The sequence below is a fragment of the Paramormyrops kingsleyae genome, chromosome 4, assembly GCF_048594095.1.
Source record: "Paramormyrops kingsleyae isolate MSU_618 chromosome 4, PKINGS_0.4, whole genome shotgun sequence".
Taxonomy (NCBI): Eukaryota; Metazoa; Chordata; class Actinopteri; order Osteoglossiformes; family Mormyridae; genus Paramormyrops; species Paramormyrops kingsleyae.
This window is the reverse complement of record NC_132800.1, coordinates 16077871-16094361: the sequence shown is the minus strand read 5'-3', so window position 1 is coordinate 16094361 and position 16491 is coordinate 16077871. Positions and strand designations below refer to the sequence as shown.

The 16491-nt window shown below is 42.4% G+C and overlaps 3 protein-coding genes across 3 annotated transcripts in view; all 3 read right to left on the bottom strand.

Moving 5' to 3' along the window:
- LOC111847224 (tripartite motif-containing protein 16-like) overlaps positions 1-16491 on the bottom strand; it is a 370043-nt gene that overhangs the window by 83600 nt on the left and 269952 nt on the right. The gene's annotated exons all lie outside the window — the stretch shown is intronic.
- LOC140588914 (tripartite motif-containing protein 16-like) overlaps positions 1-16491 on the bottom strand; it is a 58868-nt gene that overhangs the window by 31599 nt on the left and 10778 nt on the right. The window lies entirely within an intron of this gene.
- On the bottom strand, positions 6704-11527 carry LOC140588962 (stonustoxin subunit beta-like). The gene is made up of 3 exons (XM_072711610.1): positions 11443-11527; positions 10283-10437; positions 6704-7228 (listed from the first exon to the last, which is right to left on the bottom strand). The coding sequence occupies exons 1-3, from the start codon at positions 11525-11527 to the stop codon at positions 6704-6706; spliced, it is 765 nt and encodes a 254-aa protein (XP_072567711.1).

Here is a 16491-nt window from a genome sequence, read left to right as displayed (position 1 = left end):
CATATACATGGATGAGGCTGGCTTCAACTTGGCCAAAGGAAGGAGATAATCTGATTGAACAGAGAGCTGCTGTTGACATGCCAGGCCAGCAGGGTGGGAACATCACTATGTGTGCGGCTATTTCGGACAATGGGGTCCACACTCGCATCCCTCTTGTGGGGCCATACAACACCTGAAGAGGAAATTGGTCAAGAAAATTTACCAAAGTATGTGATCACTTGTGATAATGTGAGTTTCCATCACTCCAATCCAATCAGGCAATTATTTGCCAACCACCCCAGGATGCCGATGGAACTCCTACCACCATATTCCCCATTCCTCAACCCAACTAAGGAGTTGGAAGGTATATGACCGTAATCCACATACACAAATGACACTGCTTGCTGCATGGAAGCTTCATGTGGGGATATAACAGCAGACGCCTTTAGAGGCTTGATAAGACAATCTAGGAGGTTCTTTCCACGCTGCATTGCAAAGGAAGATATCTGTTGTTGTGGATGAGAACATGTGGCCCAATATACAGGATCGGCTGCAATTGTATAAAGCAGGGGTGCCCAAAGTGGGGCCCGCGGGCCAAGGTTGGCCCGCCGTACTATTTAGATTGGCCCGCCAATGAATATCTAAAATTTTAAATTATACTGTACTAAAATTTGTTTCAAAATTTCTTAAAGCAAGAATCCCAATGTAGCTATCCGTGCGTTTACTTTTTAGTGTACGTTGGCCTAACTAATATACAGTCGAACCCGGTTATGTCGCCGGACTAGGGGGTTGCCAAAAAGCATCGAGATAACCGATGATCGAGATAACCGAAAACCAATATGGCGGCAATATACGATTAAGATTAAGATATGCTTGAAATGTATTTATGTGCGTTAATAAATTATAATGTACATGCACGGGTTTTTGGCGTTGCCGTGATTCTCTCTGACAGCTCTGAAATGTATCGTACACGCAGTTAATATGGTTTCTTTACAAAGTCTAAAATGCTTAGTTGCTTTTTGCCTTTAACAGTCTGCTTGAAAACAAATGCTTCGATATTATTTATGCTGTCTAAAACAGTCCATCCCCTACAAAAGAACCATACTGTCAAATTTTTTGTAGCATTTCTATCACCTCACCGGCAGAGGGAATTGGTTCCAAATCTTCGTCCGCATCTTCTTCATCTTCGTTGTCATTGCCGCATGCAGATATGCTTGGCTTTGGTTTTGATGGGGATTTACCTAGATCGCGTTTCACCTGCGTTGTTCAGCGAATTACCATGCGAATGCGATTTGAATGTTTAGCGCTTGTGATACATTTTAAAAAGCCGGCGATTAGTTACGGGGATCGAGATAACCGATGTTAAGTGGCGATTTTGGCCCTCTTTCGTGCTCGAGATATTAGGGTTCGGCGACATAAAAGAATCGACATAACCGATGAGAAATGCTATTGCAATAAGGGAATTTGGCGGTTCCACTTCAAAAACGTCGACTTAATAGGGTTGGCGAGTTAGCTGAGGTCGAGATAAGTGGGTTCGACTGTATATTATACAGTCCTCACTCATGGTGCTTTGATTACATTTGAAATATCTAAGACTAAAATTGAAATACAAGCAACTATAAGGGTAATGTAGAGTATATCTGTGCACATATGTACATTTCCACACTTCATAAATAGTCATATTTTAACAATTTACAAAAAGTCCCATGAGTCTTTGCTTATATTGTTGCTACTGTTGTTGTGTTGCTGTTGGACGTGCACTCTTTCACATTTTGCAGTACATGTGATTACAAAAGTTTAGACGTGCTCGAAATGCCTATATATGACTTATTTGTCATATTTTGTTTAATGTTATTTACACAGAAAGGAAGGTTAGATAACTGTTTGATAAATAAAAGTAGCCTACTTTACTTTACTATTAGTGTTTGTATTTTGTGTAAAATATTACATTTGGCCCGCGGTCCTCCGATAGATTTTCATTTTGGCCCACTAAGGGAAAATGTTTGGGCACCCCTGGTATAAAGCATTTAGAGTTTCAGTATGTATGTATTGTTTCCCTTTTTGATTTTGTAATTGTTTTTTTTCTCATTTCATATGTTATGCATGAGGCATTGAAATGCATTTTTTGCTAGACTGCAGTTGCAGTGCCTGGTATGTCACCATATACCAGTGCAATCAATAAAATATTCTTCTTGAATCAATCTCCCGCAATCAGTGTTTTTTACTTTTATGTAGTGCTGGGCAAGTTAACGCGTTATTATCACGTTAACGCAGTACTTTATTAACGCCGACAATTATCGCGAATTAACGCAGTTTATTATATTAGTAGTAGTATTATTTTGAAAGTCTGTTGCTCGCTGGCTCTGAATCAGAGCATGTGAGCGGAGTGGAGCGGAGCGTGAGCGAGGAGCGGAGCCGGCTGAATTTGGTCAGAGCGCGAAGCAGTTTTTTAATTAGGCTGGAGCGGTCGCTCTGTCTCTCCAATTTCGCTCCGATACCGCTCACACTACGATTCTGAGGCGCGCCCAAATCTACCCAGAATTCATCTGTACAATTATCAAGACTGTTTGGAATTCGCAAATTATTTCATAAAGAAAACTGATAAATCATACAAGTGTAGGCTATAGATGACAATAATGTAGAGCAAGAACAATAATGTGGTGAAACTGTTTCAGTGAGTAAAGATTCACTTTGGAATCACTTTTCTCAGAAACATGAGAGGGTGCTACACGAACAGGCGGAAGCCAAAGCAAAACGCGAGCAAGTTTTATATGGTTGTAGCATATCAAGTCTATAGTAAATTAAAGTATAAATGCCTATAAAGTAAAGATCGGCAATCAAATAAATTCATTTTGTCATTCAAAGTAGGTCTAATAGGATTTTTTAAATTTCACGTAACGCTGTCAGTGAAATTTTATTTTATAGAGAGACGCAGCAGCAGCATCAACAGAAAAAAATTGAGAAATTTAAAACGTGCATGTATATTTAGGCTATTAAGCCCACTGATTCCTTTATTTTTAAGCCTATTTTTGCGTGGAATGCCATTGCCAAACCTGTCTGTTGTTGTCTATATGTTGCTTAAAAATAAATATTTTCTGTTCTGACTGGCAATGTTGCCGTTGCTCATATTTCTTTATGACATAAGGCTTCGGTTTAAGGTGACTTTTGTAAGGCATGCAGATTATTTGTCCCTCTTTTAAATTGGAGCGAGCGTGGAGCGATTTGACTGGAGCGGGAGGAAATTTTAGTGGAGCGAGGAGCGGTGTTGAGCGGAGCGGCTTAGTGCGAATTAGAGCGGAGGAGCGGGCGGAGCCAACAGCCTCGTGAGCGAGGAGCGGAAATTCTCACCGCTCCACTCCGCTCACATGCTCTGCTCTGAATACACCTACAAACCATGGGTCACAGGAGGGGAGGGATGTTGATCAGTACTGGCTTGGAATGGGCTTCATCACGCGTTTCAATCAATGAGAGCATTTGGGGTGGGGCTAAGACTGCTGCATTGTTACATGTGCTTTTATTCAGCACAAACTCAGCACCAATAATCTGAGACCACTTAAAATGTTATTATTCTATTTTTTGTTAAAATCTTTAAACATATACTTTTCAAAAACCTATTTTCAGACATGCTGAGAAATTGTAAAAAATCACATTATAGACATTTCTAGGTAAGACTTTTGAGCTCTGAAGCTTAGACACAGGGGTTGGCTACACATAGGTGAAAGAGACATTCAGAAATTTTATGTGGTTTGGTTACTAAAGTGTTAGAATTTTGGAGTGACACTCTTTTTCCTCAAAGTCAGTGGCTTTCACAATGAATATTGATTGAAACGCAAGAAAGTAGCAACAATAAAATCCCTTTCACAGTTTATTGGTAGATGGAATGAAAAATGAAACTGTGACCATATAAATATAGAAAGCGATAAATATGATGCAGTGACTATTATTAACACTCGGGACAAGGGCATCGTCAACCGCGTATCTTTCTTGTGTATTTCAGTTTATATCTCGCTGAAATCATTATGTAGAATCATGAAAAAAACACTGACTAAATCTGTAATCGGTCTTCTTTTCAAAACTTCCATTGTTGGAAGTATTAAAGTTTTTTAAATTAGGTTAAATAGGAAAAAAGGCAAACTGTACCACCTTTCTTTGTCTTACTTGCATCAGGAGTGTATAGGACTGCTCTCAGCTGAAGATCGCTATTCATGTTCTAAATAGGATGGGTTTGAACTGGCGATCTTGTGATTACAAGCAGCCAGGCTTAGCACACCGAGCCATGGACACAGGTACAAGAATCGCTGCTGAAAATGGCAACAATTTCTACCTATATAAATTTGAAAAGTAGACCGTCCAAGGTTTCTGAGGGTGTTTTTTAAATGTGTATATGACAAAAACTCGCAGTCTTATTTAAATGATTTGGCGAAATTTCTGTCAGGCGGGACCGCCGACCGCAGAGGGTTAAAATAAAGTGCACAAAACACTACTTTTGAATTCATTATTAAATTTTGCGCATAACATTGCGATTAATCACGATTAATCAGACAACTCATGCGATTAATCACGATTAAAGATTTTAATCGTTGCCTAGCACTAATATATATATATATATATACATATATATATATACACTCACCTAAAGGATTATTAGGAACACCAAACTAATACGGTGTTTGACCCCCTTTCGCCTTCAGAACTGCCTTAATTCTACGTGGCATTGATTCAACAAGGTGCTGAAAGCATTCTTTAGAAATGTTGGCCCATATTGATAGGATAGCATCTTGCAGTTGATGGAGATTTGTGGGATGCACATCCAGGGCACGAAGCTCCCGTTCCACCACATCCCAAAGATGCTCTATTGGGTTGAGATCTGGTGACTGTGGGGGCCATTTTAGTACAGTGAACTCATTGTCATGTTCAAGAAACCAATTTGAAATGATTCGAGCTTTGTGACATGGTGCATTATCCTGCTGGAAGTAGTCATCAGAGGATGGGTACATGGTGGTCATAAAGGGATGGACATGGTCAGAAACAATGCTCAGGTAGGCCGTGGCATTTAAACGATGCCCAATTGGCACTAAGGGGTCTAAAGTGTGCCAAGAAAACATCCCCCACACCATTACACCACCACCACCAGCCTGCACAGTGGTAACAAGGCATGATGGATCCATGATCTCATTCTGTTTACGCCAAATTCTGACTCTACCATTTGAATGTCTCAACAGAAATCGAGACTCATCAGACCAGGCAACATTTTTCCAGTCTTCAACTGTCCAATTTTGGTGAGCTCGTGCAAATTGTAGCCTCTTTTTCCTATTTGTAGTGGAGATGAGTGGTACCCGGTGGGGTCTTCTGCTGTTGTAGCCCTTCCGCCTCAAGGTTGTGCATGTTGTGGCTTCACAAATGCTTTGCTGCATACCTCGGTTGTAACGAGTGGTTATTTCAGTCAAAGTTGCTCTTCTATCAGCTTGAATCAGTCGGCCCATTCTCCTCTGACCTCTAGCATCAACAAGGCATTTTCGCCCACAGGACTGCCGCATACTGGATGTTTTTCCCTTTGCACACCATTCTTTGTAAACCCTAGAAATGGTTGTGCCTGAAAATCCCAGTAACTGAGCAGATTGTGAAATACTCAGACCGGCCCGTCTGGCACCACCAACCATGCCACGCTCAAAATTGCTTAAATCACCTTTCTTTCCCATTCTGACATTCAGTTTGGAGTTCAGGAGATTGTCTTGACCAGGACCACACCCCTAAATGCATTGAAGCAACTGCCATGTGATTGGTTGATTAGATAATTGCATTAATGAGAAATTGAACAGGTGTTCCTAATAATGCTTTAGGTGAGTGTATATTTATATATATATATATATATATATATATATATATATATATATATATATATATATATATATATATATATATATATAAATAATGAAACTGAATTTATATTATTTCTGGTAACTGGTAATCACCTACACCGCATCATTGATTATCAGGTGTTTGTTTTCCAACATCACAAAAATTTTGATGTAGTACTAACGTGATTTATTAAGATTTTATATTATTTATCTTTACTTAGTTAACATATGATTAATTTGATTATATTACTTATCTATACCTCAGGACCGCTGAAGGTTTTGAGCTAATAAAATGTCTGCCGTCTGCCGCCCCCTGCTGGCCAAAGCATCGCCGCTGCGATATCAGGCTGCTGCGCTCAGTCACCAGAGAGCGCGGATTAAGTGTGTTACTCAGTTACGCTTCGGGCAGCGCTGAACCGGGACATTAATAGGATAGAATAGGAAGCCTTTATTGTCAGTGTACAGGTAGAAAATACAATCTAAAGACAGAAATATATAAAATGTACATATAGAGGGGAGGGGAAAAGCTCCCCCCACTCATCAGGATTACATTTCATTACATTTTATTTTATTCATAATCAGAATTCACTTTATTGGTACAGCTGCATGTACTATGATTTTGTTTTGGCAGTTTTTTTGAATTCACAGTTAACATAGAACAGAAGTCAGAGAAAAACAGTCATATTCTACATGGGTTTGGCAAGCTGAACAAACATTCATTTATTTCTGTCTAACATACGTCACACTTCAGACAGAGTAAAAATGGTTATACTGGTTAAAAAGCAGATTTTACCTTTTTGCCATGGAGAAGCAGAGACATGTGACACTCTGATAAGGTAAAAATGATTCCTCCAGCACATAGTGAGCTATCCCAGCATGCACAGGGACACGGGGGAGAATATATTAACCCCAAACCCTGGACAAAGGGGTTCAGTGAATGAGGAGGTGAAGCTGTACAGGAGGGTCAGTCCATCAGAGGAGACTCTGTAGAAGGACAGAGTACCAGCCGCCCAGTCCAGATACACTCCTACTCTGCAGGAGCCTGAGGGCTTTATGGGTATGACAGTCATTTTATTATTGTGCCGGACAGAGTAACTATCAGGAGAGCAGATCAGACTCCATGACTTGTCATTGGCTCCAAGCCGACAGTCATCACTGTCTCCTTTCCTCCCGATTCCTTTATAGGTCACTGCTATCCAGGCTCCACCTCCACTCCACTCAGCCTCCCAGTAACAGCGACCAGTCAGACTCTCTCTGCACAGAACTTGGGGCCGGCAGTCAAATCTCTCTGGATGATCAGGATATAGCTGCTCTGCCCCCCGTCTCACCTTCCTGTTCCCCTCTGACAGAGACAGGCGGTTGTTTGCTGTGTTGGGGTCCAGCGTCAGCTGGCAGGAGTCTGTAGGCAAGAGGAAGAGCGATTAATCCCATCACGAAGCCCAGCATCTCCATCATTATCACTGTCACACCTCACACACTCACTAACACAGAACTCGCTCCAATACACACATTTTATTCCCAATATACTCATGTAGCCGCCCGAGTCTGCGGCGCTCCGGCTGCCCCCTGAGCTGTGAGACACGCCGCGCTGAGAGACTCACTGGGGACCGAACTGCACTTTAGCCTGCGCTCTATTATTCTGTACGATACACAAAATATAAAAACGAAGCAGAAATTCAAGTATGTGAAATACCTCAGGAAATGTCGGACGCCCGCGCGACGCCGGCGGGAAGATGCGCATAATACTGCGCGTGTTAAACTAATAGGCTTAATTACAGGTAGATAAAATTACAAACAGCATTTATCAAACATGTTAACCATAAAATTATACGACACAGATTACCACTAAAAGTGAGCTTGTCTTTACGTCACAATATGAACTTCTTTCAAACCACTTTGGACACACACCTCTCTCCAGCAGCGAGCCGACGCGATGCTCCCAACGCGGACGCATCTAGGCTGATTCTCCGCAAAGCGCAACACTCGCGTATCTGCACCGCGCATGCGTACACGGAAACGTTCATAGTTCTCCGGTAAAGCTGTGTACTTTGCTCTTGCCATATTTAAGTATTATTATTAGTAAATTATTATTCTGATATTCCCTGCACACGTACCACAGCAGTGAGGTCTGTGTATATTTCCCTACGTTTTACAAATTCTTTTTTTTTCCCCTCGACCACCCCCCCTCTGTGGAGGACTGCTTTATTTCTATTTAAATATTTATTTATTTATCTATCTATTTATTTATTTGTTTTTATTTACTTCCTCATACTTTCACAAGAGAAGGAGAGGGAGCGAGAGGGGGGGGGGGGGTTTGGGAGATAGAGAGAGAGAGGGAGGGAGAGAGAAAAACAAAAAAAAGAAAAAACTGAATCTGCATCAATGTCTGCTGAAGAGAGACAACAACAACCAACATCTGTACGAATCCCATCGAAAATCAAACGTTAAATGTTATTGAACAGCACACACACCCAGCATTACAACACATGCCCAGAAGCAACAGCCGATCAAGACAGCGCGCGTTCATGAGCACCTGTCCGCACACCTGTGTGTGTCAGTGCGCTGGTGTTCATAAGGTTTCTCCATGTAAATGTCTAGTAGTGTGTGTGGGGAGCCACAGCCCCACCCCCCCAGGACATGAAGCTGACATGGAGGAGACCCGGGCCCCAGACACCCAGAAAAGGGCAGAGGATAGTTCCGGCGGGGGGTCATCCGGCAGCCACATCGCAGGAGCCCCATGGGGCCGTGGCAGCGAGCCCGCAGGCTCCGCCAAGCCGGCCACACCAGGGCAGACCGGAGCCCGGGTCCAGAGATCCAAGGGCCCCCCCACCCCCCAGCCAGGGCCGGGAGGGCCAGGCAACCGCCGAGAGTGAGCCAGCACACACCAGAGCATCCAACCCCGGACATCGAGAACCACCAACGCATCGGCAGCCGGAGGCCCCATCCACCGGCAGGGAGTGTGGCGGGGGGGAATAGAGCCTGAGATGTTATTCCAGGTGGAGTCTAAGACTCAACCTGACACATGCGTATAGACAAACAGGCGCACACATACACAAGCATGCTTGTGTACGTTTTACAAATTCAAAGCGCCATTTCACAGGGCTGCCAACTTTGATCAACTGGCTGGCGTGAGATTTTCAATTCGGAACAAGGCTGCACACACATGCATATGCATTTACAGTATATGTATGTAGCAGTTTTATCACCTTGTAAATTGCCTGTAGGGTTTGCAAACTACCGTGCTTCGTCTGTGCAGCTACATGAGGATAACGCGACGCATGCGCAAGGTGCAGTACCACCAAAAATTGGGGTGGCAGTATGGTCACGTTTTGTCACGGGATATTGTCTTTACATACGGTACAGATAGTATTAAAGTAGCATCTTATTTTTTAAGAATGAGTGGCCAGAATAACTGTATATTTTCAGAGGCAAGAAAGAAAATATTCCAAACACTATTTTGTCCTTCTGTGTACAGCGGCTTCAAAATTTAATGGCAGTATAAGTTTATAAGAAAGCAGTGTCATATGTACAAAGTACAATGGAATTTTAACTTGAAATTCTTACTTGCCTCCTTTCATAAGTAGCGTTATTTTTCAATACTGTTCCATCCATCCATCCATCCATTTTGTGCCACTTATCTAATCTAATGTATATAACATACAGTATATATAACATATAATCTATAATGTAGTATGTATTATATATAATCTCTCAGGGTATATATAATATATAATCTCTGGGCAGGGCTGGACTGGTAATCTGGCATACCGGGCAAATGCCCGGTGGGCCGACGCACTTGGGGGCTGGTCGATATAATATGATTTTTTTGTTTTTGTTTTTTAAATTGGCCAACGACCGGCCCATAAAGCAGGGACAGCGGCCCATTGGTTCATTTTCCATACTGACACTGGGCTGGCCTAATCATCTCTTAACAGGTTCCACCCCTCCCCCTCTGTTTCTTGTGTCAGATGCAGTCAGTGGCTCAGAGCCAGAAATCAGTGGATTTAGGATGGAGAAGCAAAAGCGCAAGGGCAAGGGGGGTGCGGGACCGCAAGGATGGTGTACTTGTTGGTTGTGTCCGACCGATTGTGGTGGGCCGGTCTGAGCAAAAATGCCAGGGCCCTTTTTTTGTCCCAGTCCAGCCCTGTGTCTGGGTCTGCCCCGGGGCCTCCTCCCAGTTGGACATGCCCTGAAACACCTGAATTCCAAGATCCAGTTGCAGAGAGTGGTGTTCAAGCTTAACCCCCTCAGTTCCACAATCAGCCTTTGAGGGACATATTGAAGTCCATGAATAACATTCAAATATATGTGATTCTCTTATCCAAATGTGTCAGGGAAAGGTGACGGGCAGAGGCTATGGTGTCCCCAGTAGACCTGTTTGACCAGTATGCAGATTGGAGAGGGTCTAGAGAGGTAGGAAGATTGGTCTTTATGTCTGCCATGACCAGCCGTTCGAAGCGCTTCATGATGATTGACGTGAGTGCTATGGAGCAGTAGTCATTCAGACCTGTCACTGATGGCTTCTTCAGCACTGGGACGATGGTGGTTGATGTGAAGCATACTGGGACAGACGACTGGCTTAAAGAGGTGTTGAAAATGTCTGTGAGGACACCAGCCAGGTGGTCAGTGCATTCTCTCAGCACACGGCCAGCTATGTTGTCAGGTCCTGCAGCCTTGTGTGGGTTGACTCTGGATAGAGTACTCCTCACATCAGCTGTGGACAGACAGAGTAACTTGTCGTCGGCTCCTTATTCTGTACATCAGAGTCTGCAAAAAAGTTGTTTAGCTCTTCTGGAAGGGAGACATCACTACCACTGATATGTGGGTTGGGCGTGTAGATTGTGTTTGGCTGAATGCCCTGCCATATGCGGCGTGTGTCTTTGGTGCAATTAAAGTGTTAATTGATCCTCTGTGCATGTGCCTGATTGGCTATCCTCATACTGTATAGCTCGGGACAGGTTGCCTCTGGACGTCCTGAGGGCAGCCTTGTCTTTAGGTCTTAAAGCTGCATTTCTGATTCTTTGCTGTGTGAGCACTTCCCTCATCATCCAGGGCTTTTGGTCGGCTCTTGTGGTCATCGATCACAGAGTTTATATACTCCTCCAGGTTAATGGCATCACCATTGATAGCAGCCTCCTTAAAAATGTCCCAGTCAGTAGATTCAAAGCAGTCTTGGAGAGCTGAGACGGCACCAGCTGGCCACACTCTTACTGGCTGGTTTGTTGAGCTTCAGCAGGGATTTATACGCAGGACCCATGAACACAGAGACATGGTCTGAGTAGCTGAGGTGAGGAGGGGAAGGGCCTTGTAGGTCACAAACGTTGTACAAACATTGTCCAGACAGATTCTCTCTCTAGCTGGGAAGTTCACATGTTGGAAGAATTTGGGGGAAACTGGCTTCAGATTTGCCTGATTGAAGTCTAAAGCAATAATAAAAAAGACTCTGGATTAGCTTAATGACCTAGTCATAGGAATGGAACTCGGCCGTTAAGTGAGGAGTGTCTGTACAGTACAGAGGATGCTGCAGCAGTACCACAAAATTAGCAGCTCATTGTGTAGGCAGTGATTGTACAATCCCCTCCCCCCCATCCCAGTTTTATTGAACGTTGTATGTCAAAACTATGGGAGGTATTTTCTGCAAAAAATAAAATGAAAATGATAAAGAGAAAATACAATCTCCAATTTGCCATTTAGTTTTCAAGGTCTGTGCGAAAATTTGTGCAAAAATGAAAATTAAAGTGAAATAGTACCATTTGTATTTTAATTTTCCACTCATGTATGAGTCAGATGATTAAATAAAACCGGACAGTAGTAAAACTGCATGTAGTTCATGCTAAAAGTCGGTTTGCAGCTGTCATCAAAGCGTGTTCTTCAGAGCGCCATCTTGACTCCCTCCTCCTTGTACAACATTAAATGCCACAACCTCATACAAACAAGAGCAACTGGAAACAAAGGAACCGACCAAGATGGTTTTCTTGCACTGCCCCCTGGTGGACATGACCTTTAATCCTCCAGATAGATGTAAATTATGCACGCAAGTGTAGTTGTGTCGTGTGAAGTCGTGGCCCTAAAGCGCAGACTTAGGAGATGCTCAGTGTCACAACGAGTTTGGGGAAGACTATGGGTGCTGTCTTAGGACAATATTAATGAATCTGAAAAAAAAGTACACTCAGCGCATGCACAAAAAGAACAAACGTGAAGGAAGGAAGCCCCCCCCCCTCCCCCACAACCTCACTGCTGAGAGAAATCTCACACAATATAAGGATGCAGATAAAAGGCCTTGACAAGCTGTTACTGTGTGGTACCAAAAGTTCCTGCTACCCAAACAAAGCGAGGGCAGCTTCCCAGCTTTCAGCATTACAGTGCATGCAGACGTCTAGGACAGACTGGACCCCCCGCTTACTTGGTTTGGATCCAGTGCTGTAGCTACAGCCCACACTAGGCAGTGAGGAGCAGCCCCAGTGTCAGTCATTCCTGTTCTGAGTAACTTCAGGGGGAAGAAAGTGCATCAAAGCCCACAGCTACTCTATCTAATCTGACTGCAGCTGTGCGTCACCTACAGACTGGGTCAGACAATGTGTTTCATACATTAAACTGATCTTTACTGAATATTAGGTCTCTGGCTGGCAAATCATTATTAATGATTGATTTTATTATCAAGAAAAACCTTGATTTTTATGTATTAAACTGAAATGGGGTCAAATGAAAGCTATGCAGCAGCCCTGATCAAACCAGCTACTCCAACTTGCCCTTTATCAGTGAGACTAGAACACTTAGGAAAGGAGGTGGAATAGACGCCTTATTTAATTGGTTTGAAATATTTTTACAAGTCAGGCACTACTTTCTGTCAAAAGGGTAATTATGAATCTGAATGTACAGAAATCACGTGTGGAGTTCCTCAAGGGTGCGTTCTTGAGCCTCTTCATTCAACATCTACATGCTTCCATTTGCTCCATTGTAATGCATTATAAATGTCACGCCCCGCTCCGTCCGATCCTGATGTGTGCCACGCCCACCTCGTTACCTCGTGTTCATCCCCGATTGTGATCACCTGTGTCCTGTTATGTCTGGATAGTCTTTTGTATTTAGTCCGAGTCTCAGTCTGTCTTCCCCAGATCCGTCATTGTATTGTTTCGATGTTTGTTCCTGTCAGCCTTCCCTCCGTAAATAAACCCCGTTTGTCCGTATTTACGGCTCCAGTCGCCTGCTTTCCGGCTCGCCTGAGCCCCATCGTGACAATAAACATGTCTATAAATATTTATCAAAAGGAATAACACATTATAGGTATGCTTATTATGCATAATGAATGATTTATGAAGCTCTCATCTTTAATGCACTATAGATACCTTCATAATGCATTATAATGGTCGATATAAGCATTAAGGATGCTTTGCATTGCATTATGCATCTATAGTGCCTTATAGAAGAGTGTGTCATAAAGCATTCATAAAGCGTTATAAACATGGCTATAATCCAGAACAAATAAAAATACAGATGCTCCTCTACTTCTGAACGAGATACATTCTGAATGGCCGTTCATAACTTGAAATGTCTGTAAGTCATTATTCAGCATAATTTTAAGGGTATACGCAAGTACAAAGAACTAGGATGCTGGGAGTACGCATGTTACGCTGCTGCGTGAGTAGGGGCCAGAAGTCATACTGTATCGAAGGAGTAGGTGGCACAGAAAAAAAAATGTTGCGGACAGGAAACGGAAGCCCAATGAACACAATGTGAACTTACAATCCTCTTTTTGTATTTGTATGTCTGAAAGTTCGTAAGTAGAGAAACGCCTGTAAGTCTAACATAACGGAATACATATTAATCTTTACTCTTACTTTCACCTACATTAATTTTTGAAACTGGTGGAAACGCAGGCAGGTTCTCAAAATGCAGCAAGTGAAAACCAGCCCAGTACTGGCTCCGTGTTGGTGGAAATGAGGCATCAGTACAGTGTTCCCAGGTCCAGCCCAAGGTCTGCTTAAAATCTGCCCAGTGGAAACTGAAACTAGCCCAATATGTGAAATCCCAGTATACTGTATCTCAAAGAAATAAACCAGTTTGTTACATCCTCATCACTTTCAAATAGTGACTCCTGTCTTCTGCAATCCCCCCCCCCCCTTTGTGAAACTGAACAGGTAAGAAGTGTGCGCACATACATTAACACGTAGGTCCTCTCTCTGTATAACCACACTGGGTTAGAGGGCGAGTGCAACCTTCTGTATTTATGTTCGGGTGGGTAAGCCTAGTGTAGTCTGGGTTTTTCTGTTCTATCTTTGGTTTTAGTTATAATCTTAACAGGGTAGGGAAGAGGTGTTACGTTTTCTTAATTTCTTTGCTTTGACGCGTCCATTTTCTTTTCCCTGGGTCAGGCCCATCCTCCTGTGTTCCCAGCACCCAAATCCCTGTATTGGTTCAGTCAGAAAGACTGAAAGCTATTGCTCACCATGAATCCATGACACTGAAATCTACGAATCAAGCCAGAAATCTTGGTGTAGTTCTGGACTCAGACCTAAATATCAACAGTCACATAAAGACAATTACAAAATCAGCCTCAACCCCCTTAAAACATAACAAGAATTATAGGATTTCTCTCTAAACCAGGTACAGAAAAGCTTGTTCATGTGTTTATTTTCATAAGGCTAGACTATTGTAATGGTGTCTTCACAGGTCTTGTTAATAAATCAGTCAGACAGCTGCAGCTCATCCAGAATGCTGCCACCAGAGTCCTCACTAACACCAAGGAAGTAGAGCATATTACACAGGTCCTTAAATCACAGCACTGGCTTCCTGAGCATCACATGATTGATTCTAAAATATTATTACTTGTCTACAAGGCACTAAATGGCACTAATTTCCTTGAACGTTGTGAAGCATCCAGACCCCTGAGGGCATCTGGGAAAGGTTTACTCAGTGTCCCAGAATGAAGACCAAGCAGGTGAAGCAGCTTTTAGTCTCTATGCTCCCTGTCTGTGGAACAAGCTTCCTGAAGACCTGAGGTCTGCTAACACTGTCAGCTCATTATAATCAGGGCTTAAAACGTTACTGTTTGCTGCAGCTTTTCAATAAATTAAATCAGCAGGAGTTTAGTCATACGCTGCCTCTACAATGTAACTTTTTTTTTTACTATTTGTTTTTTTTTTGTTTTGGCTTTTACACTTTTTAAAATTGTCTTTTAAAAATTGACAGTGAACCTGCTTGTAAGTCCCACACCACAGTTCTGAAGTACCAAAAAAGTACCCCAGCTGCGATGGTACTTTGGGTACTGGAGCATTTGGTACTGGTACTCGACCGGAAGTCAATGGAAAAGGGAAAGTATCAAGGACTCAGACAGCTTGGGCGCAAAGGCAAGGCATGGTGCAGGCAGGAACAGAAATGTGGATGACCCACTTGCCGCTCACGGGAATAGAAGGAGTTTATTAAGGAAAACAGAAAACACTAGGAGTACTACAAAATAAATGGACTGCGAGAGGTCAAAACTAAAAAGGGAAAAACAAAGACTAACTATAAATATGGCAGAGAAACAAGGGGCAGGTAGGCAGGCAGGGTACAAATAACAGAACATTCAAAGTCAGTAACATACATCAAACAATGAACCACTAAGGGAGTGAACTGAGGCAGGGACTTACTAAACAGGAACTAAACAGGGAAACTAAGAACTGACAAAGAAACAAGACCGGTAAAACACAACTAAGGCACAAAGCAAGAAACCAAAACTGAATACAAATCACAGGACTAAACTGAAACAAATGAAACACTAGGAACAAAATACAAAAACAGAGGAGGCAGAATTCCAACACACAACAGTTGACCCTTACGAAAAAGAAGTATATTTAAGTGTACTGTAAGTATAATTTTTCTAAACTAAAAATTAGTATACTCTCAGCAAACTTCTTATGTACTTAAAAGAGAAATACTAAACAAAGTCTGACTTAAGTATACCTGGCTTAAACTGACATGTATTGAGAAAAGTGTACCTTATATGTAACGTGTATTTTATCTTTAATTTTGGCATTCAAAACAATATTTGTTCATTTTGAATGACTAAGAGAAAAAACTGTTTTGCAAATTTTTATTAGTGTAATCTGAATGTAGTCATATCGCCACTGTGCTGTTTGTAGCAATTTCAGGTATAAAAATACAAATAACTAATATTACTAAATCAATACACTTAAAATATATACTTTAACAAACTAAAAGTGGGCCAATTTAGTCCCAAGAAGTATACTTAATAAAATGAACTTTAAGTATACTTTTTTTTTGGTAAGGGGAGCCATGTGGCCGACAGGGAGCAGGGGAAAACACAAAGACTGACAACAGGAGGGACGGGATGAGCAGCGACACCTGCTGGTCAAATGGGGAAGGGACACAAAAGGCTGGGACAACAGGAGCTGACCCTGACAGGAAAGTACCAAAAGTACCGTACCTGGTGCAGTGGAAAAGCCCCTGAATAAATTTGCTTTGCTGTGCAATTGGATTCAAAGGCTACTGACATAAACAGCTCATGTAAATGTAAAAGACCAGGAGGCAGCAGGAGAGAGAAAGAGATGCTCATCTAGCAGAAGAAAATGAAACACAATAAAACACACTCCACCTCATACAGGGAGAGAGAAGCGTGTGTGTGAACAGACTCACATTGTAAGAATTCTGCTCT